We start from the raw sequence: 22,438 nt of genomic DNA on the forward strand, positions 1-22,438 counted from the left end.
TAAGTTTGAGGAAGCTGGACAGTGTGGACAACTAAAGAAGTGACAAGTCTAACCAACTATCAGCAGCTTCTGAAAGTCATATCCTTGAGAAATATCCCAAACAAATCAATGAAAGACCTGAAACAGGACCTGAGAGATGCATCAGGCCCTTCAGTTCATCTCTCTGTTCACCCTCAGTGGAAAGGTGGCTGTCAAGAGGCTAATCTCTAGCGAGGGGAGATGGGGAGAAAAGGCTGAGGTATCCAAAATTAGACAAGAACTGGACTGAAAATCAGTGGCAACAGGTTTGATGAAGTGATGAATCCAAATGTACATTTTTGTATATTAAATTATTATCAGAGGAGAGCGGTACGACAGTGAGTGTCTACAGCCATCTGTGGAACAAAGCTGAGGCTAAATCACGGTTTGGAGTTGCATGTCAAGCAGTGGCGTCGAGCATTTTAATTTGCCAACATGTAATACCATCTGGAAAGGACTGTGTCTTTATTTCTGAGCAATGACATTGATACCAAACATATTGCCAATGCAGTAAAAGCATAGCAGGGTGAAAAACACACCTGAACGCTACCAGTCATTGATTGGCCTCCTGCAACATTATTGAAGCAGTTTGTTATCATCTTGACATAGAACAGAACAAAAGGAAGCCAACATCCAAGTAAGAATCTCCTGAATCCTGAAGATCTATTTCTGAAGACTACTGAGATAAATTACAAGGAAGATACCTGAGAGATTTCAGGCTGTGTAGAAGAATAAAGGCAGTCATACCAAATTTTGACTTTAGTTAGAATTTTCAAATTACAGCATTTTCATCTATGTTTGCACATATTTTAATAACTTGCTGAACCTATTTCCCATTTTCTTTGTAAAACACAAAGAAAGGATGAGTGGCTCAAGACTTTTGCACAGTACCGTAAAGATTATGAAAGTTTTTTCTGTTTTTCTAAAGAAAAGAGAAAAAAAAGAAAAAGTGACTATCCCATCCACTTATTTGTAAGATTTTTTGTAATAAAAATAATAATTATAATAATTACAATTTGTAATAACTAGTCATTTTAAGATATAATATAGTATAATATAATGTAATTTTAAAAACACACAAAAGAAAATCACGGAACAACAAACTCAAGACCATTTATCCCAGCTTGTTATGGCAAGCATGCCTCTTTCTAACGTTGCTACACACACGATGCACTCTGGAGTTCACTCGGAAAGATCTGAGGATAAATCATAGAGGTTGAAAGACGAATAATAAGCAGGAACATGAGAATGTTTATATCAAAGTCTATATTTTGTGTTTGGCTACTCTTATGTTGGTGGTTTAGACTGAAAATATCTCTACATTTGAAATGCTTACAAGCCAAATAAGACTTTCCTACACTGGCTTTAAGATGATCTATATTAAAATCTGAGTCTTATTACAGCATTTTTATTAAACCCTATCATCTAATTGTTAAATTACATAGTTTCTCACATTAGAATTCATATTCCTTTGTTTTAAAGTAATACATGAATCTTCAGAGAATTGCACAAAAAATGTTACTGAAACTTGTAGGAGCCCAAATATTTATTTATGTATTTATTTATTTATTTTTCACCATTTGGGGGCAGCAAAAACTCAACTTCGTGCTGATCTGATGAATTTAAGTCCATTTTTTTTTTAGTTCTGATTTGTTCAATATCAGCTACAGAAGATGACACCTGAAAATACATTTGCTAAATGTTGCACAGCAGCAGCTGAAAACAACACTTTGAGAGCAGTGAACGAAGAGAGTAAAGCTACAGGTCAAAAAACTAAACAATGAGCTTTTCTCAGCTTTTTTCCTTTGATGTATTCCAGAGTTTCCTGTAGAAATTTTTCTTAACAAATGGTAGATGATTGATTCATACTTATTTTATTTCATTTTTGATATCTACTCATATGAGGATGCTTTTAGCGTTAGGTGGGTCTGCGCAGTCCGTGCCACAGTGTGACGGGCTCCTGTGCCGTGTTGACCATGTCTATCCAGTGCTGCAGCTGAGGACCCCTGGAGTACATGAAGGGACCCAACACCACCACTCCCAGAGGGGTCGGAGGTTCTGAGAGGAAAAGAAACAGAACCAGTGAGAAATGTTATCTTCTGAAGATGCTGTTTTTTACTTATTTTTTTAATAATAAATTCCTAAGAGGAAACATTTTTAAAAAGGGAAAAAATAAGTTTTTTTCTGTTACACATAAACTTTGAATAAGAACCTTTATTTCCAATGGACAGTTTGTAAAAACCGGTAAAGCATTAAAGACAAATTAACAGTAATGCCTAACCTTGGACTCTCCAGACTGATAACATTTTATTAAATATGATTATACCTCTACTAATAAACAACTCAAAAAACTCAATAAATATAAATAATATAACTATAAACAAGAAACATGCTTTTCAGTATACTTGGAGCTTTTCTAACATTTTACTTCTTTAAAAGAAGCCCTAAAACACTCGACATTCTTTAAATGTCAGGTAGGTGAGGTCTTATTGTTATTGTCAGAAGTTATATGTCAGAAATTAAAATTTTAAAATGACAAAGATGAGTGTTTGATGAAAAGCTTTTAATGCCTATCTTATGAAACACTGACACATTGATCATTTCCATTAATCTCCAAACAAAGTTTAGATCTGAAGTTCAGCCCATCCAACCGTCACCTGAGCGGACGCTGCTCGGCTGCTGCAGCTCAAACCTCACGCAGGCCTCGTCCAGGTGCTGAGGTCGCAGTTTAAAGGTCGACCTGAAGTTGAAGTAGGGGTAATTTTCACCTTTCACCACACAGCTGCGCTTCATCTTCACCACCTGAGTGTGCTTTTGTAAGCTCACCTGGACACACACACCTTAGAAACACACACAGGTGCTGTATTACCGGACATTCCTTTGGTCATAACCAGATTTATCTCATACTTTCTTTCTTTTGTAGATAAACAGTGGATTTGTGTACTCCACACAAGCTCCATCCACAACCATAAATCATCTCGTACCTGCGTCTGTGAGCAGCTGTATGCCTCGAGCCCTCAAAACCACCACTGAAAGGCGCTGCAGGGACGTACTGTAGCTGAGAGATATCTGCACATCCCCCAGCTCTGAACACTGACAAGCACAGCAATCATGAACTTTTAGCTTTGCACTCATGTGCAGTACGGTGTGTGTGTGTGTGTGTGTGTGTGTGTGTGTGTGTGTGTGTGTGTGGTTGTTTGGTGTGTACCTGTGGGTCTTCCTCAGTCTCAAGGTCTCTCCAGAGCACCCTGCCAGCCTGACCGAACTCCCCCTCCAGAGAAAACAGCACCCTACCCACCACATGGCGTTTACCATCCTGCTCCACACTCAGCACACACACACTCAGGGTGCTGTGAAGCACACGCAACGCTGACACCTGTGGAGCCATTGTACTCATTCCTCAACATCAAAAAGCAGATTTCATATATCCACAATATTTATCTGAGCTATGACCTCAGTCAGTCTTTCTCTGTGTACTGAATGAACTCTGATAAATTGTTGTTCTTAGTATTTAATCACTGCAGAATGGGAACAATACTGTTGCCAATACAGAAATTAGACCTTCACCCATGATTCTGAAGTCAAGTGTGAAATTGCACAGACTGCATTCAGTTTTGTTGCTCCTAACTCCCAACGCTCCCTTTAAACATTCAGAGAATGATATCCTTCAAGCATTTTATGATCATCCATCCATCCATCCATTCGCTTCCGCTTATCCTTTTTCAGGGTCGCGGGGGGCGCTGGAGCCTATCCCAGCTGTCATAGGGCGAGAGGCAGGGTACACCCTGGACAGGTTGCCAGTCTGTCGCAGGGCCAACATACAGGGACAGACAACCATTCACACTCACATTCATTCGCACATTCACACCTAGTGACAATTTGGATTATCTAATTAACCTATCCCCACAAGCTGCATGTCTTTGGACGTGGGAACCCACGCAAACACGGGGGAGAAACACGGGGAGAACATGCAAACTCCACACAGAAAGACCCCAGCCTGATGTTGGAATTGAACTCAGGACCTTCTTGCTGTGCGGCAACAGTGCTAACCACCGTGCCACCGTGCTGCCATTTTATGATCATTATACTAAAAATTAGAAAAATCTCTGTGCCCATCTGACCCTCCATCTTTTCTTCCTCTCTCTCAGTGGGTGTATTACTCGGGACCTGGGTAGCAGTATTTGTCCCCTTTCACATCTCCAGTCAAAACATTATAAAAACATAAATGATATCAGCTTTAAATAAAAGTTAAGGAAATCATTTTTGTCTTCTCTTTTGTCTCTAACTTCTAGATGTGAACTTCTGGAAACTTTTCTGCCCTCACCTGGAAAATGAAGCAGTCGGTGAACTCGGGGTCTGGACCCGTGCCCCGGGCCTTGGCTTGACGGGGCCGCCTGTCATCAGGGAGAAGTCTGAGCTCCACCATCGTGACGTTGCCATGGAAACGTGGAGGGAGGTTGCTGAGGCGGAGCAAGAAGACCATGAGCTGTTCGCTGCTGTGTCGATACTCCACGGAGAAGCAGAGGCGGGAGACCATGCCGGGAGGGGGGGCCACCACCTCATTTAGAGGAGGTACAGAGTAGAGACCAGCCAAAACCGTCCCCACTGGGTACCAGCCTGAAGGAAACAGCAAAATATCACAGTTTTTCTTCAACTTAATGAAAGCTATGTGATACTTTGGTGTAATTGTCAGGCCCAGGACTGGCCCTGTTGGTTTGAAGGAGTGTAGGTGAGCTGGTCCCCCCCAAAGCGCCACATCTGTCCAGACTGAAACGTCTTAACAACAATAATATCTTCTTCAGGTGATCGTAGGTGAATGCTCTTATTATCCTCTTATGTTTCCACAAGCATAAAACCAGCACCAACAAAGTGGCTCTAACTGTCTTGATACGCTGTCATATAAAAAGAAGCAATGACCTACTCCTCACTGAGAGCGACCCACGATGAGCCAGTACGTCCCGCTGGGGATCCTCCTCCTCTTTCTTGTCCTGCTCGTTATTTTTCCGATCTCCATGGTTTTGTGTGATGAAGCGAGGAGGTAGAGTGAAAGCGATCTCACGGGGCCTTCCACACATAGAGACAAATAATATTAAATGAGTGTTGAGTGGTGCTGCAACTGCCTTTAGCAAATAGCTGTCAGTGGTCAGAGATGTCAGTAAAAGTCTGACTAAATTCCTCACAAACTGAAAATAATAGACGCTCTCATTCTCACACAAAAAATCTTGGAAAAAAAGGGAAATATGGGCTATTAAACAACATCTGTTAAAAACTAGAAACAAGATCTAACAGATAAAGACTTAAACATATACTAGCCAATAGAAGATATGCTGGCTTTATGTCGTGAAATACATTTTTAATCTTTAGTCTATAAAGATTGATATTTTCTCAGTACTCATGGGCCCAATCACAACCCAAATTGTTATAGTTTTGTCACTGAGTTTTAGTGTTAGTGTGCTGGCAAACACCTGCTGAAGAACTCAAATCTGCCTTAGTGATTCCTGCTACAGGAGGTATCTCCAGGACCACACAGATTCACAAGGACAAACCAATATGAGCCATAGTGTAATACTGGGAACCACCTGCAATCACTGATGAGGACCGTGTGATAAAGCGGAAAGCCTCTGAGTCTTATTAATATGTAATATTTTTTTAATTAATAAATTAATGCTTCAAGAGCCCGTATGTAGATATTTTATGTAAAATGCTCACTAACGTGGCCCAGGAGCCCTGAGACACCAGGATCACTGGAGCAGAGCATGCCGGGACTGAAGGCACTGCAGAGAGCAGCTCTTCATACTGCATCTGCTCTTTTTTCCTCCTCCTTAGGTAGCACACTATCAGAATCAGCAGCAGCAACAGCAACAGGACACCCACAGACAGACCAACAGCAAGCTGTAACATGTGATCTGAACAAAACACAAAGAGGAGGAACGATAGGGTGTAATACAGGTGTATCACAGGCAGTAGGTTTAATCTAGATTCCTGCTCACCAGCCATGAAGAGGTCAGCTCCAACACGTGAATAACTTTTCTTTCCTTGTCAGCTTTGACTCAGACAGACTCACCAGGAATGAAGCTACTGCTTAGCATTCATTGTTAATGTGAGAGGTTACCGTTTGTGACTCCGCAGAGCTGTGAGGGTGCGACACATCTGGCTGGTTCCCATGCTGTTATATGCATGGCCGGATTAATCTCCTGAGGACCCACCGGGCAAAAATTTGCCGTTGGGCTCCAGTGGAGCCTCAAATTAATTCTAAGTTAAATTAATTCACTAAACAACCAGAAACTAACTTGAGCTTTAGAGTGGAATTTATTTGTTAATTGTTTGCTTTGCATAAATTAAAAGATGAAACATTTAATAAATGGTTTTGTCTCATTTTTTCCTTGCAGAGAGACATTTTTTCGTTGGGTTTGATGGTGCTTTCTGGTTTTAAGGATTTATTTTTGTTCTTGTTCATTGTCAGAACTGACAGTCTTTTGTGATCCAGCTTAGAGACTGGCAACTACTGGCATTCATTAACTTCCTTAGTGAGCCATTGCTTCAGTTTTACACATGAAGGTCAGTTTCCCAACCATGACTAGCACCCAGTCATGCAAAATTGCAGATCTGGAAGAGTGTCCTTAAAAAACGTCACGAAAAAAAACCCTGTTAATGTCATCAAGCTGTTAGCTGTGTTGTGGTAAATTATTCTTAGAATAAGTCAGGATATTTTGGTCTCAGCTGCATTTCTCTTGTTTGTGTCTCTCTTACTTAAGTGCTGAAGTGAATCTGCTGCATCACATCTTAAAACAAGACTATGTCTTCTGTTCTTTTGATCCTTTATTAGACTTTGAATCTGAGGGAACTTGTTTTATTCAAAGAATTATCCAACCTAGTGTCACTGGGGGCTCTGTAGTACCTCATAGCTAATATAAGAGTAGCAACAGTAAGGTCCATGAGATTTTGGATAATGGCAGGATTTTTGTGATTTCTCCGTACACCTCTACAGTTGAGTTTAAATCAAACAATCAGTATGTGACTCCCAGGTGCCCTTAAGTATTCTCAAGGGGATAAAAAGATGGTCCAATGTTCCAGCACCAGGACAAAAACCACATTGTTCCTCCTGAATCTGAGGTTCAACTGGTGAACCAGGGATTCATTTCAGAGTGACTGTAGCTCAGGAGGTAGAGCAGACCATCTACTAATCAAAAGGCTGGTTGGTGAGTCTGCATGCCAAATACCCTTGGGCTAGATACTAACCGATTATCATTCAAAGTATGAATGTGTGTGAATGTCAGATAGAAAGCACTTGTGCATTTATGCAGAAAAAGCACTTCATACTCAAAGTATAAAGTGCTTTGAGTGCTCAAGTAAAGTAGAAAAGCACTATATATGAACCAGTTCATTTACCAATAACTATTCAATTCTTCTCCAGCACCCTGCCTCAGACTTTGCCGGGGGGGCAGACATCTTAAAGATGGGAACCACCACGCCAGTCTTGGATAACCTTATCTACCTTATCTACCCCAGGGGCTCTGCCACTGAGCAGTTGTTTAACTGCATCAGTAACCTCACCCCAACAAGAAGCGGATGGTCACTCTCTTTCCCAGATTCTGGTTCCATTGCAGAAGGCAAGGCAGTGGGATTGAGGAGTTCCTTAGTGTTCCTTTAACTGCCTGATTACATTCTCAGTTGAAATCAGCAGCATCCCACCCCACTATATACAGTTTGATTATAACATTGCTTTATCCTGAAATGAAGATCTTGTGGAAGGGGCCTCTGCACTGCCCTTAAAATGTGGTATCAACATTCATGGTATAAGAAAGGTGACTGATTTTAATGAAAACACCCGACTTTACCTTTGTAACCATTAGGAGCTCAAAGTTTCTACGCATTCTGTAAAATATATCTCTCGAATGGTTGACTTTCGAACATAATTAATTTAAACATCTATATGATTTCTTTTGCTAGTACAATAGTCTGCACACACATACAATGGTGGTCATGACAGCTGGCCTGACCTTAACTCAGAATCAAAATAAGCCACTTGCTTACCCACTGATCACTTACACACACGCATTCATCCACACGCTCAGACTGCTCAGAGATTGGACGGCAGCTAATAAGATGACCGTTAATCTTCTGGGCTAAAGGTAGAGTAATGGCCCCCTCTGTTTCCCCCACACGTCAACATACCAAAGAACTCAAATTCACAAAAGGAAATCATCACATTTACACTGATGCCAGCTTCAAATGAAGTCCAGCTAAGACAGAGAGGGAGATTAAGCTTGAGCAAATTGACAACAGACAGACACAGAGTGCGAAGCTGTGGGTTGTTTTAATGCTAGAGACAGCAAAGGTGATCTTATTAAGAAGTGAGGGAGGAAGAGAGGGGAAGGAATGAGGGGAGGAAGGAAAGACACCATTTAGGGCTACCCGCTCTGTGGCATGGCAGAGGCTAAAACAGGACATAACTTGTGAACTTAAAGGTAGGACTTTACTATTTGTTTTTTTCTGTCTTATGTAATACTGTTTTGTTTATGTGAATAACCATTATGGGTAACTAAGAGTTTATGTTGTGCAGATTAGGTAGTCTGGGTACCATCGGGTCAGTTGTGGTCTAAATACTACTAGGTCAGTTTGGGACAGAGCTGGACAGAGCCAGCTAGGTAATGAAATAAGAATGCAGGCTTTTTTTTATCAGAAATAGTAGCATTATAGTTATGAATCATGAATGAATAGAAGAAAAAAAGAGGAAAAGCATGAACAAATCAAAGATTTAAAAAAGGTTGATTGTAATTTATTCTAAACTCCACCATCCACTGTAGTTATCATTCTTTGTCTCTTTCGGGTCTTTGTTAAATGAGTCCCAAACAGGCTTTGTAGTTCTGTCTCAAACAATTTACCCTTTGTCTCGTTGACCAAATAATCTGGATTGTGTAATCTTATTTGGCTAATCTGGAGTGCCTGCGGATGTGTGGGGGTGAGCATATACGTGCACTCAGTGCGAGCATCGGCCTTCTCATCCAAGTCTTGGCATGCATTTCCTAAACTGTTGAATTTAGTTTTAGTAAGGTGGTCAGATGTGATGTTTTCAATAATGAACTGTATCATGTGACATTATGACAATCTGCAGCTTCCCTTGACTCTATGGAGCTGTACAAGTATCAAACTTGGTACCTGTAAGGGGGCTAAACACATAAAACTAGAGTTACACCCACTACCTACTTTTTTGAGTGGTTAGTTGGGGAACAATTTTTCTACCTCTCTACTAGAATCAAAATAAGCTACTTATTTTAACCTACATATCCATGAATTTAAACTGTAATTTGAGTATGACACCATAAATAATACACATTGTTCCAAACAACCTGCTATGCCTGCAAATAGCTTTTTGACTGATGACCAATGACTTTTACTAACTGAATGTTTAAATCATCATAAAAGTGTCCTGACATCACTGCACAGAGTTGTTAATTATTGTTGAAAATTCTGACATTTAACACTGAAATGTTTGATTAAGAAACACACACAAGACTAGTTCAATTCAATTCAACTTTATTTATACAGCACCAAATCACAACAACAGTTGCCTCAAGGTGCTTTATATTGTAAGGTAGACCCTACAATAATACATACAGAGAAAAAACCCAACAATCATATGACCCCTGTGAGCAAGCACTCTGGCGACAGTGGGAAGGAAAAACTCCCTTTTAACAGGAAGAAACCTCCGGCAGAACCAGGCTCAGGGAGGGGCGGGGCCATCTGCTGCGACCGGTTGGGGTGAGAGAAGGAAGACAGTAGTTTCAACTATTTATAAGAAAAATAATCAAAATATAGTAAAGTGACTTTGATTGAGTAATCAACAGGGTATTTAGTCATGTGTAAACTATTACGTTGCAAAAATAACCTTCCCAACAATGGTGATGATACTCTATGTCAGTATTGTGTCATAGAAGTGTTGCTGCTTCCCTCTTAGTGGCCAATACTTTTGCATCAGTGAAAAACAGTGAATTAATGTTAAAAGGTGTGTCTTCCCAAACAGGTTAGTGCCGTTACCATGGCGAGGGCTGGGCGCCCTGCATCTGAGAGCTACCAGCCAGCTTGCTTTTCTGTCAGTCAGTCGCTCTCTTACTCCAGTGGAGCTCCAAAGGTGGAGGATGAAGATGATCAGGCACCGATTTTCTCCCTCTCTAAGAGCTCCATGGATGTTTTAATGGCTGCAAGTCCGCCACACAAGCGTGATCCAGCGTGGACCAGACTGGACCTGAGGCGCAGCTCAAGCACAAACACCCACTATGAGCAGAACTCCGTGACACTGCAGCCGCTGCACGCTTACATGTGGCAACATGTCAACACCACCAACAGCCACCAGTTAGCATCCACAACCAATAATGTTAACATCAATAGCTCTCCTGCTCTCAGCGAGCATTGGGTTTCCAACATGCAGCGATGGAGTGGGTGTAGTGGTAGCACACATAGCCGCAGCAGCACTCCAGACACAGTCGTGTCACGCCCCTCCAGTCTCATCCATGAAGCCACTTGTTCTGCAGCACCAGATTCTCCGATGTCCAAACTGACCTCTCCAGAAACCACACCCTCACCGTTCATCTCCCCGCTCAACACGCCTACTTTACCACCTGTACAGACTTCTTCTTCACCACTTCCACTGAACTCACTGCAGCAGGAAGATTTACTAGAACTTTCACCTGCATTCTCATCCCCAAAGATTGACAACTCTTCAAGCTTTCAGTCCCACTCTCCTGAAACACTCCAGCTCACCAGCACAGAAGATGAAGGCTTCTTGGAGAATAATTCCCTTTCATTTCAGTTCCCTTCCCCAATCCTGTCCTCTGTTAGTTTAGATGAAGCAGGAGTGTCTTCAAATCCCGAATGCCTTGTTGATGACGTGATAGAACTGCTGTCCAGCCCTACAGGAATACTGGAGGGTGAAGAAGCAAGAAGCCCTGTGCAAATGCTTAGCTACCTGACACCTGATTCTCCAAAGCAGCAGTCAAAAACAGGACCATCTGTCTGCTATCTTGAGCTGCCTTGGCAGCCAGAGCAAATCTGTGCAACAGGTCGAGGTTGGGGGTCACCACTTGTCTCTTCCCTGAGTGACTCACGGTTGGGTGACACTTGCAGGTGCTGCTTAAATGCCAGAGAGGGCACTGAAAGGGCAATGAAGGTAGAGCTGTTCAGGCAAGAAGCTCCACCAGTGTCACGGCCAGAAATGGCAGATGCAGCTGTGCAGACGGTCTCTCCTGTTGGCTCATGGTGGGACCTCAAGAGGAACATTTCCACATCCAACATGGGGTCCCATTCTATCTTGGGCTCGCCACCTGGATCCAGACTGAACCTGAAGTCTTCAGCAGGGTCTAACTCCAATCTAGTATCAGCATCTTCCAGCATGTTCCCAGTTAGCAGTGCAGAGGAGGAGGAAAAACAAGTTGAAGACCCTGCATTGGAAGTTACCTCTGTTTCTTCACATGATCTGGAGAGCAGGAGGCCGTGTCTGAAGATTCAGGCAGAGGATAGGGATGAGCTAGGTGGAAGGAGGAGCAGTATGAAGCAGGTGCAATGGGATGAGGATGGTATGACATGGGATGTTCATGGGGCATCTGTGGACCCTGAAGAGTTGAACACAGCCATACTAAAACATCTGGAAAGCAAGAACAGCCCAGAACCGCCAAGACGTTCCTCAAAGAAGAAGAAAGCACCTAAACCTCCTCAAAACCTTGATATCACTGTGTCCCCTAAGAATGAAGGAACAGCAGAAGCAGAACAGGGTAGAGAAGAAGAGCAGGAAGGAGGGGGAAATAAGATAGAAATAGAAGAAGCTTCACAGAAAAAGAGTACAGCAGAAGATGACAAAGCAAAAGAAGATGAGCAAGAGATTTGTGGAGAGGAAGGCAGCCACCATTCTAAGTCCCCCTCATCTGGGAATGGACACAGCCGGAAGAAGAGTGTGTTAAGGTCACTGAGGAGGCCAAGATGGTGTGGAGCCTCCACAAAGGCAGATGACTAATATAGCTGGCTAAATTAAATCTATGATAACTAATTAAATCCTCAGGTTGCACAATATTCATAACCTTGGATTGAAGCTGAAAGAGTTTCAGAGTTCTGTTCAGCTCTATTCTAGACTTTCTGTCAGCATGTTTTCTGTTATTAGGTACATCTTTCAACAGGTGCAACATTAGTAATGTTTTCCTCTCTCACTGGTATTCACTGTTTAGTTGAAGATAGATGTAACTCTGCTAAACTTTTCATAAAAGTCAACAGTCATCACTAAAACTTGTTCCTGTAGATGTACAATAAAATATTGGTGTCCATTGCTGAAATTCTTTGGTTTGTGAGTGATTACTACAAATGAGCAACACAATGGACATAAGGATAAGAAGTGAAGGGTAAGAGTTTTCTATGTGCAAAGACATGCTTTTTGGGTTCATTCGTCATTCTAAATTGAATCTAAATATTTTTTATGTGTCTTATCGAATTCACAGCCTCAGACATCTGTGAGACCCAAGTCGAGATATTTTCCACACTCTCCTTCAGACATACTCGTACTACTGGAAAAACTCTGTTGTTTAGGTCAGGGAGTTTCCTTGATGTAGCCTTTAGCAAGGCAGTACACACGTTGTCCACTGGTTGGCAGTGAATGCATTATTATTCTCACACCGCTACAATCTGACATTACTTTGACTTTGTACAAGAGAATTGGCGTGCTACCATAAGACCAGTTAATGTCTGATCCACTTGGCCATTTGTATTTTCAAATGCACCGCTGTGGGTAAAGTCAAAAGTACATGTGTAAAAACAGCCTGTTAGCCCTTTGAAGGTTTCGTAACTGTCCAGGGCTCTAGCCTCACTGAGCCCTAGTGTAATAACCAGATCAGAAAAGAGATTGATGGATGGATTGATGTTCCTACACACATTGGAGTTGGGGGCCAGTCGAACTATTGCCCAACTCTTTTTGCTTAGTTTGTTTAGTTCAAGCAAAATAAATACATACATTGACATTTCACTGCAAATAATTGTTATGTACTGGGCAGGTTGCTGGTTACCAACCACTCCGCACATTATGACTTTAATAAACACAACAAAGGAATATACACGGTAGCTAAGTTAGCTCTCTGCACAAATATGTGTTTTATGTTATTAAGCACGAATCCCTTAAAAATGTACTTTTGCGCGTTTGTGTTAAAACTATGAATGCACGAATGTGTTTGTAAATGGGTTTTTTATTTAAAAAGTGCTACCTGGAGTAAAGGTCTGAGTCCTTCAAAACCTATTACAAAAATCTTCAACAACAGCAACAACAACAAAATAATAAAATGAAAATGTTTCAGAAATACACATTTTATAATTTTGGTCTCTTTTCTAAAATGTGTAATTGTTTGGCTACTTTGTTGTTTGAACTTTTGAAGCAACACATCACCTCACTCAACTCGTTCACTGCGGGGGGAAAAACACACACACAACGTTCAACTGTATGTAAACTTGGTGAACCACAGTTGTGAGTTTTGGCCATTCAGGCATTGCCATTCAGATGAGCAGGCACATTCTCTCTCATTCACCAAGGGTAAAAAGGCTCAGCTCACTAGTGGCTTCTACTGCAGTTATTGTTGTCATATTTTCACAGATCTGGATTTGTGTGTAGAAGAAGCAGGAGGGTCACTTGTATTTTTATGAAAATTGATAAGCCAATAAGTTATAAATAATTTACAAAATAGTCTGTCAAAAGAATTTAATTTAGGTGACATAAACACATGAACACGTTGTTGTTAATATTTGGGTGAACGGACTGTAGTAGAATCAATAATGGTTCTTTAAAGCTGATATATTTTGTGCTATTTAAAAGTTCATAAAATTTAATAAAGATGTAAAGTATTCAAACACTTGTGGCTTTTAACGTCCTTCACCAAAATACCCACGAGGTGAGTGACAATTCAAAAATAAACCTAGCAGCTCTGTGAGGCTGGAAGTGTGATTTGGCACACAAGTGCAAATAACAGTCAAGGTCCATTCACAAATGAATAGGAAAGCAACCCTCTCAGCCACCAGAGAAGACCTCAATATAGGAGCTCAAACTGCTTTCCAACCAGATGGTGACGCCTCCAAACCATCATGGTAGATGGCTGCAACTCTCAGACCTGGTTCTGATGGAGGTTTCTTCCTGTAAAAAGAGAGGTTTGCAAAACTATTAAAATTATTGATAATGCTATCATTAGTTCAACAGATATTTAAATGTAAAGCAGTGGAATTTTGACCTGATTGTGGACATTATGATCGGGAAGTTGACGTAGGAATCATCCTCTGCGAAAAATTCATGTTCACACAAAATATTATGCCAGTCTAGCCAAAAGCTATGGGTTTATTTTTTATGTATTTCTGTAAATAGTGAGAAATGAATTTAATCTTATTGAAAATTTGTATGTGTAAGAAAACCTGAAAATCTAAAAACCTAAAAATGAGAACAACTGAAATATTTGACATCTCTTCACAATGATGTTGACAGCGTGAGATCTGTTACGTGTTCTAGCTGACCAGAGTAAAAGTTTGTTTGAGTTTATATGAGTCATTTATACACTGGGTGTTGTATTTTGTCCTCTAGAATCCACCCCAGTTTTTATTTCCCCACTGCCAGTTTCGAGGGACACTACTAATCATAGGAGCTCAAGGTAAAAACATGTTTTCTTCTGGGTCATCTTTACACAGTGAGAACTACACTGGTTATTTGGAATACCAGTTTATCTAAATAGTCCACATGCAGAGATAAAGGTCATTTTCAGGTCACTATGTCACTGCTTTAAATCACGTGACATGATGTGATGTTTGTTTGCATACAGTACTATGTTGTCTTTGTCTTGCATGCAAATTAGTGTCATGTGAGCAAACTATATGTGTGTGAAAGTGCTGATGGGACTCCCCAAAATCCCCTGTTTTTCATTTACAGTGGAAACTCCAAAGCTAGAGGAGAACTATCCAGCGCTCAGCCTTTGTTGTGACACGGCTCATTGTCCCTGGAGGTGTGTTGTTTTTGCGTGTGTGTGTACCTGTTTATGTACATCTGCATGTGCTTGGTATAAAAAGCGTGGAACGCAGGCCGGCCGGTGATTCTCTGGAAGACGATGGCTGTACCAGGACCTCCTCTGCTTCTGTTGCTGTCTCTGTTGCTGCCGCTGCTGTTGAGCAAGGCGTCCCTGCCTGCAGCTGCATACACACTCACCTCTGAACAACAGCCACAGCATAAAATCCTTCACCTGGGTGAGGACTTGAAAACACTTCTAAATATATGAGGAAAACAAAATATTTGGTGCTCATATTTTCTGCCTTTCTCTTTTTAGACTGGCCTAAGGATTGTGGTATGGCCCACTTCAAGCCCAACATGGCTGAAAGGATTGTGTCTGGGAATGAGGCCAGGCCTCACTCTTGGCCCTGGCAGGTTTCTTTGCAGGTAAACCTCTTTGACGTGGCTCAGTATTCAAAGAATCTGGAGGTCTTACATTGACCTAAAAAGGTCATATCAGTTCTAGACTGTAACTAATCATTATTTTCATTATCATTTTAAGTGATATGTCTAACCTATCTGTATTCTTAAGGAGAATTCAATTGTGGTTTAGGGATGGGAATTTTAGGAGCTTCTGAGAATCACTGGTTTATTCAGAAGTGACCATGAAAAGCCTTTAAAGCACACAGTCTTCACTTTTATTGTCATCTCAAGTAATATTAATCTGCCAAATTGGCCGAAAACAGTCAAAAGTCATAGATGACCTGAACATTTAGCCAATTACCCAGCACATGCCTTCCACCCAGAACTACATAATTTTTGGAACACCACACAAGGAGGAAAAATCACAAACAAATTTACTTGATCAGCAGATGCAGTTTTGTTTCTGATTCACACCCCAACCAGGCGAGACAGATGGTCGCCCACTCGGAATTTGGAGACTCTCCTCTTTACTGTAGCCAATTGCTGCTCACAAGGGAAACTGATGAGTTCCTCTATGTGATATTCAGTTTATTTGCTCTGGAACTTCTTTGCAGAACGTAGTATTTAAAATTTACATTTATTAGTGATGAGAGAAATATGTATGACTAGGCTCATTTTTTTTTTAAAATAAGGAAAGCCGGTTAATTTCAGTATCTGAGCAGTAAGAAGCCACGTTTTTTGAGCTGGTTGTTTCTCACAGGTTCGGCCTAGAGGAAGTAAACAGTACATTCATGTCTGTGGAGGCACTCTCATCCACAAGACCTGGGTCCTTACTGCTGCTCACTGCTTCCAAAAGTAAGAAAACATTTAGTACACTTATAATTTCATGCTTATACCAATTCAACAACTACACAAAAACTACACGTGTTTTTCGTCTATCAGGGGTAAAGCTGAGGATGCTGGGAGCTGGAGGATTGTCCTGGGGAAGCACCAGCTGAAGCGTTCAGAGACTGCAGAGAGGATTATCCCGGTGAAGAGGATCTACCGGCACGAGAACTTCCGCTATCCCACTCACAGCGAGCTGGACTACGACATTGCCCTGGTTAAGTCTGCCACAGATATCGTCCCCTCAAACTTCATCCGCTACGCCTGCCTGCCGCGCAAGCAGACCAGCCTCAAACCAGGACACTACTGCTGGGTGACCGGCTGGGGAGACACCCGGGGTGAGTAGTGCAGAAAGGTACTGAGATGCTGTGCAATGACAGAACTTTGAGCTTAAATCTTAAAAGCAACTTAATGCATTTTTTAGGAAAATTTCTAGGGTCTAGGGTTATTGGTAGAGGGTTAGTGGTAGAGGAACAGCAACACCTTTTTAAAGAACGATCATGTTTGGTATAATAAGCTAAATATTTTTAGCCTTCTATCTCAGATTCCAGCTGGTGCTTTAAGGGATGTCAGAAGTATTCATCCACCGAAGAAAATGTCCATTGATATAATGTAAACACAGTTAAAAAGTCAAGAAGAGCAGAAAGACGTTAAGAGATATAATTTCTTAAATCATGTCATTTTTCAGGTGGGAAGGAGAACGTGTCTCTGGCAGAAGCTCTGAATCAAGCCCGTCTACCAATCATTGATTTCAAAACCTGTCGGCAGAAGAAATTCTGGGGAGACCGCGTCCGAGACTCCATGATCTGCGCCGGGTTCAGAGACACCGAGGAACCACCAGCTGCATGCCAGGTAGGACTACACTTTTAACTATCCTGAAGTCAAATTTCATCCACCAGACTCAATTCTCATCTCATCTTCCAACACCTGTCTCCATCCTCCTTTCTCAGGGTGACTCTGGCGGTCCTCTGCTGTGCCAGCTGGACCGGGACCGCTGGGAGGTGCACGGCGTGGTGAGTTTCGGCCCCATCGGTTGCACTGTGGAGAACAAACCCAGCGTCTTCACCCGCACCGTCGCCTACATCCCCTGGATCGAGGCAACGCGCATCAGGGACTTCTTCCTGCACTGAGCGCTCGCAGCAAGCATAAGCTCTGCCGTTAAATGTCCGACGTCTACAGACAGTCTCACAGCCAGTTCTTTCCACTCCATGATGTTAATTCATGTTCTGAATGTGTTGTCATCTTCTTACAGTATATACTTATACTCTGGTGAAGCACTGCATAGTACACACTGCTCACCACCTTTTACATCCAATCTCATTTATGCAATAAAATTGGTTAAAAGCAAAAGCTCTGAACCGCTCCTTTGTTTTTGTTTTTTATTTTAATCTATAATACAGTGGGTTTGATGGACACATTAACAGCATGCACTTCAAGGTACAGTTTACAGAGATTTCTTCTTCCACAGTGGGCCAGAAGCCAATACGTTTCAATAAATAGAAGAGTAAACTGACCCCAAGGCTTCCCTCTGACTGCAGGTCTGAGCTGTTCTTCTATTACAGAAGAGTCTTTCAGTCCAACATGAATCAGAACATGAATCTGTTGTTATTCAAGGGCTAAACAACACGACAGATGTTGGAGGTCATCTTACAAATTGACTCACTGAACTCAAATATCATGGGTGTTTAAAATCTAGCGTAACATTAACAATCATCACAAAAAGTCATATTTTTATACCGCATCCTCACAGAGTGCTCTCATTACTGATCAGATCAGTGACAGGAACACCTCAGAGAATCAACATAAATGAAAGGAGAACTGTCACTGGATGGTCTACGTCTGGATTTCATTTTAATTCAGTTCAAAACTTTTCCAAGACACATCTCATAGTTCCCAGAATGCTCCTGGAAAACAGCTATGATGGGAAACCAGTGAACTGCGACCAATTCGCACCATGAAAAAACCCAAAAAATCAAACAAAAAAGAAAAAAAAAAGAAAAAGCATTTGACCAGAGTCTAATGTCTTTTAGCGCTGTGGTTAAAGGCTGTGTCCTCAAAATATTTGGCCCTAATGTTGAAGCAGCTGTGTGGGGGAGTTTAGTACAGCCTCGATGAAGGAGAGCCGGTGAGATGGTCCCAGTTGTTGTAGAGAGCGTAAGCACCAGACAAGGCTAAACCGACCAGACCTCCACGGGCTACGCCCTTTAATCCACCTGAGAAAACAAACAGAGCGAGTCATACGGCTTAACATGCATCACAATAATCATTTTAATTACAGTAAACAATAATTGCTTCAGCTTAGCCAAAGTACCAGGTGGGCAAAGATAAACCTAATACTTCAAACAGCATGAAGTAAATTAATAACACAAAGTTTAGGTGCTTTCCAAAGATAATCTCAGTGCCTGCGCATTCACTGTACTGCCCTTTGTAAGTCACAACATGCCCACACAACATTTATACAGCATAAGATGAAAAAGTCAGTGCAGTATTAATGATTACGACATGTGGTTCAAAATTTAGCCTTGATTTAATATAAAGAATCCCTGCTAACAGCTTTTCAAATAAGAGAATAAGAACACTGTATGTGTCACATTTAACAAATTCTTTTGAACAAACTATCATTTTAATAGGATTTTAAACGTCTGCTAACTGACAACTTAAACCAGCATCTTCACTGGCCCTTTTATTTAGTACACCTGTTCACCTGCTTGTTAACGCAACTGTCTAATCCGCCAGCTGAATGGCAACAGTCACCAGATCTCCATCCAACAGACCACCTAAGTGGTGAGTCATCGTGGAAGTGCAGCTGACAAATGCACAGCAACTGTGTGATACTATCATGTCAGTGTGGACTAAAATCTCCAGGACGTTGTTGAATCGATGCCACGAACAATTAAGGCAGCTCTGAAAGTAAAATGGGGTCCAAGTCTGTACCGGCAAGGCTTACCTAACAAACTGAGCATTTCCATACATGTTTGCGTTTACTTTGTTTATGTTGTCACCCATTTCGTAAACAAGGACCTAAGAAATTTTCAGTCTTTATCAAACTGCAGAGCAAAATAAATGACAAATAACTGATGAACACCAACATTGGTAAATGCCATTTTGCTTGCTGACAGCCTGATATTTGCTAAAACTAATGTTTGGATCATTTATTTGTAAAAACTAATATTTAAAAGGTTAAAAACACACAGAGGTACATTAATATACATTAATGCCAGATATAAAGTAGAAGCAGAAAAAAGGAAAAGACACCAACCGCCGGATTTAAAGAGCATCCCCGTTAATGTCCCAGCAGCCACTGTGTTGATATCGTCTTCTGCTCCTCTGGCTTTCTCTATTGCAACACCAAAAGCACTATACAGCAAGGCTGCAGTGACATAAAGAAAAACAAAATAATTAAAGTATGATTATATACTGATTTAGAAAACTTAAAATCCTATAAATACATCCATCCATTTAAATCAGTAACACTAAGATCTTCCAACCATGGGATTCATAGATATTCTTGTTACAGTAACACCTCTACATCATTTTTAAGTAACAATAAAGCTTTACCAATAGAGCCCAGAGTGTTGGCCCATGAAGCGCCCTGCCTTGTCACCATGTTGAGAATCCTGGGAAGGGAAGATAAACATTTGAACAATATGCAACCCAAATCCAAGCGTAAAACCATTCGATAAACTGAATTCTGTAACCAAACTTACTGTACGTTACGTGGTTTGGACCATGCCATGTCTCTGGTCTCCTTCAAGCCCATTCTAAGGCCATTTAAAGCCCCAAATGTCGCCCCTGCATTTCAAACAAGGATGCAGAACAGGTCAACAAAGAGTCAGTGAAAGAATTATTTCACACTATTCCACCTGCATCATGCTTTGGGTTTAATAAATAACATGGACAGATTTATATGCCATTAACTGTGTGTGTTCTTGTTGCATTTGTGTTTCTATGCCCACACTTTATGTCTGTCTCTTGTGTTTTTGTTGTTTTGTTTTGCTTTTTAAACATAGCTGAAGCTCAAGGTCTGGAAGATGACCAAAACTGTCACCCTCATATGACAGGAAATTGGTTAACACGTTCAGGAACAACCTAGGAACCACCAAGGCTCAAGCCTACCATGAACTGGAAACCGAAACACCAGCCTCACTGTCCATAAGTCAAATTCAATGTAAAAGCCAGTTTTACATTACCATGGGCTGAGAAAGTGCCAACCATGAAAGATCCCCTGCTCCAAAAACCTTCAAGCTCGTCTTAAATTTGCAGTTACCCATATGAACATATCTGTAAATGTTACATGAATATGTTCCAAAGTTACAGACTCTGCTTAAAAGCCAGGTCCATGCGGGAAACAGCAAATAAACTCTATCAATTCTGCCAAGAAGTGTCATCAAATATCCAGCCACAGTTATACCAGAAGCTTGTTGATGGAAACCAAAAGCATCTGATCCAGGTGGAACTTGCTAACCAAATAATAGCTGGTATACTATATTTGAGCCTCTACGTGCAATTTAGACTCTGTCAAAAATAAATTAAATCTTGATTTCACTAAAGATGTATGCAGTGCAATCATTCCTCCTTTATGTAATCTTCTGACCACAGCTGTCGCTCTCAACAGAAAAAAATGTAGATCAATTGGACAGACAAAACAAGGACATCAACATACTTGTACTTAGTCTGTACTATACAGTACTTTAATTTGTATTTCCAAGTCATATTCAGCATTAAACCCGTTTTGTCAGTGTACCAGTTTCTTACCAGTCATGCAGGAGCCTCCGATGGTAAAGAAAGCCAATTCAAATCTTCCTCTTGTCTTATTGGCCCCTGTAGGTAAGATGAATTCATCTGTGTCCTAAAACACAAGATTCAAACAGTGATGCCCGGAAAAAAAATCCAAAACATTCTCACTCACAGCAAAGAAAAGGACAGACTCAGCTTTACCTGAACCAGAAAACGTGGGTCCACGTTCAGATAAGGGGACAATGGGCTCATTCCAGTCACTGTAATGTAAACGATCAATTATCGACCGAATTGATTTTTCAGATACTGAATGACAGTACAGCAACACTGAAGTAATGTAACAGCAGCTAGCATCACAGTTAGATTACATGACACTTACGTGGGACACCTGCGAGCTCTGTGTTGGAGTATTGAGGTGCACCCCCTCCAAAAAGACTCCCCAGGCCTGCTTTAACACCCCCTGATCCTTGTGAGTTGTTATCCATGCTTGGATAAATGTTCCGAGTGTCAAACAGGAGGCTGAAGGGGAGCTGCTACAGCAGCCGACTGGCTAACGTTAGCAAGATATGTCGAAACCCTTAAGCTATTAGACAAACGTATATCAGACGAGCTCCTGAATTCACTGCTGTCAAAAGGAAACGTCAACACAGGTCGTATTTGTTGGTCTTGCTGGATTTTTGGAGCGAAAACTACGTCTTTTTTGCTTCGATATTACCAATCTCGCGTTATCATCATGCCTCTGACCTCCAGCAGCACGCTCCGCCGTAAAGCGATGACCGGTGCTGCACTGTCGTTACGTCATCAAAACCCACAGTAACTTGTGAAAAATGAGAGAAAAAATCGGCTCAGACTTATTTTTAACACCAAAAGTTCGTACTACTGCGTATCTATTAGTGATAAGTCGACTAAAAAGTCTTTCTGATGTCGTTAATAAAACCACGGTTTTACGACAGTTCAACGGATCTGGGATCTGTTGACTTAACTGAAGGGCAAACTTGAGGAGCAGGCAGAGCATAAAAAACTGACTGCATGGTAGTTGTGGACACGAGATCCTTTTAACCTATGGAAATTCAGAATTTCAACCCTATAGAGATCATATAATATAATAATATATGTAATATTCTGATAAATCAGAATTCTGATGAATCAGAATATTACATATACCAGTGACAGACTTTGTGATACTTTGTGAAACTACTCTAAGGTAGTAGTATCCAATAAGACAATGTGGTTATTATGGTATATAACATATTTACACACAAACCTGCATATCACCAGTCACAGCCAACTGCTTCATGGTACTTGGTGAAGCTATTGTAATCTCAAGTAAGATAATTTGGCAAATGATTTATACATTTCTTCAAATATTTAAGTTAATGTAAGTTC

General features: G+C 41.1%; 4 protein-coding genes across 4 annotated transcripts; 2 read left to right on the forward strand and 2 right to left on the reverse strand.

The window, feature by feature from the left end:
* Positions 1 to 1,797: 1,797 nt before the first annotated feature.
* syt15 (synaptotagmin XV) lies at positions 1,798 to 6,146 on the reverse strand. Its single transcript, XM_085467251.1, has 8 exons — positions 6,009 to 6,146; positions 5,732 to 5,924; positions 4,940 to 5,082; positions 4,343 to 4,635; positions 3,227 to 3,394; positions 3,003 to 3,111; positions 2,676 to 2,858; positions 1,798 to 2,076 (listed from the first exon to the last, which is right to left on the reverse strand). Exons 1-8 carry the CDS (start codon positions 6,013 to 6,015, stop codon positions 1,937 to 1,939), a joined length of 1,236 nt encoding a protein of 411 aa, XP_085323377.1. The 5' UTR covers positions 6,016 to 6,146; the 3' UTR covers positions 1,798 to 1,936.
* Positions 6,147 to 10,057: 3,911 nt separating this feature from the next.
* On the forward strand, positions 10,058 to 12,025 carry LOC146703465 (uncharacterized). Its single transcript, XM_085467252.1, has 2 exons — positions 10,058 to 10,639; positions 10,682 to 12,025. Exons 1-2 carry the CDS (start codon positions 10,058 to 10,060, stop codon positions 12,023 to 12,025), a joined length of 1,926 nt encoding a protein of 641 aa, XP_085323378.1.
* A 2,567-nt stretch (positions 12,026 to 14,592) lies between these two features.
* On the forward strand, positions 14,593 to 17,993 carry LOC146703466 (elastase-1). The gene is made up of 7 exons (XM_085466706.1): positions 14,593 to 14,678; positions 14,954 to 15,264; positions 15,345 to 15,454; positions 16,191 to 16,285; positions 16,373 to 16,653; positions 17,004 to 17,167; positions 17,266 to 17,993. The coding sequence occupies exons 2-7, from the start codon at positions 15,129 to 15,131 to the stop codon at positions 17,443 to 17,445; spliced, it is 966 nt and encodes a 321-aa protein (XP_085322832.1). The 5' UTR covers positions 14,593 to 14,678; positions 14,954 to 15,128; the 3' UTR covers positions 17,446 to 17,993.
* Positions 17,994 to 18,147: 154 nt separating this feature from the next.
* Positions 18,148 to 21,995, reverse strand: timm23a (translocase of inner mitochondrial membrane 23 homolog a (yeast)). Its single transcript, XM_085466707.1, has 7 exons — positions 21,432 to 21,995; positions 21,254 to 21,312; positions 21,071 to 21,164; positions 20,023 to 20,107; positions 19,874 to 19,932; positions 19,575 to 19,685; positions 18,148 to 18,528 (listed from the first exon to the last, which is right to left on the reverse strand). Exons 1-7 carry the CDS (start codon positions 21,535 to 21,537, stop codon positions 18,413 to 18,415), a joined length of 630 nt encoding a protein of 209 aa, XP_085322833.1. The 5' UTR covers positions 21,538 to 21,995; the 3' UTR covers positions 18,148 to 18,412.
* Between the last annotated feature and the right edge of the window lie 443 nt (positions 21,996 to 22,438).

The sequence above is a fragment of the Copadichromis virginalis genome, linkage group LG8, assembly GCF_057382275.1.
Source record: "Copadichromis virginalis isolate Kocher_CV1m ecotype Utaka linkage group LG8, C_Virginalis_male_GT1.1, whole genome shotgun sequence".
NCBI lineage: Eukaryota > Metazoa > Chordata > Actinopteri > Cichliformes > Cichlidae > Copadichromis > Copadichromis virginalis.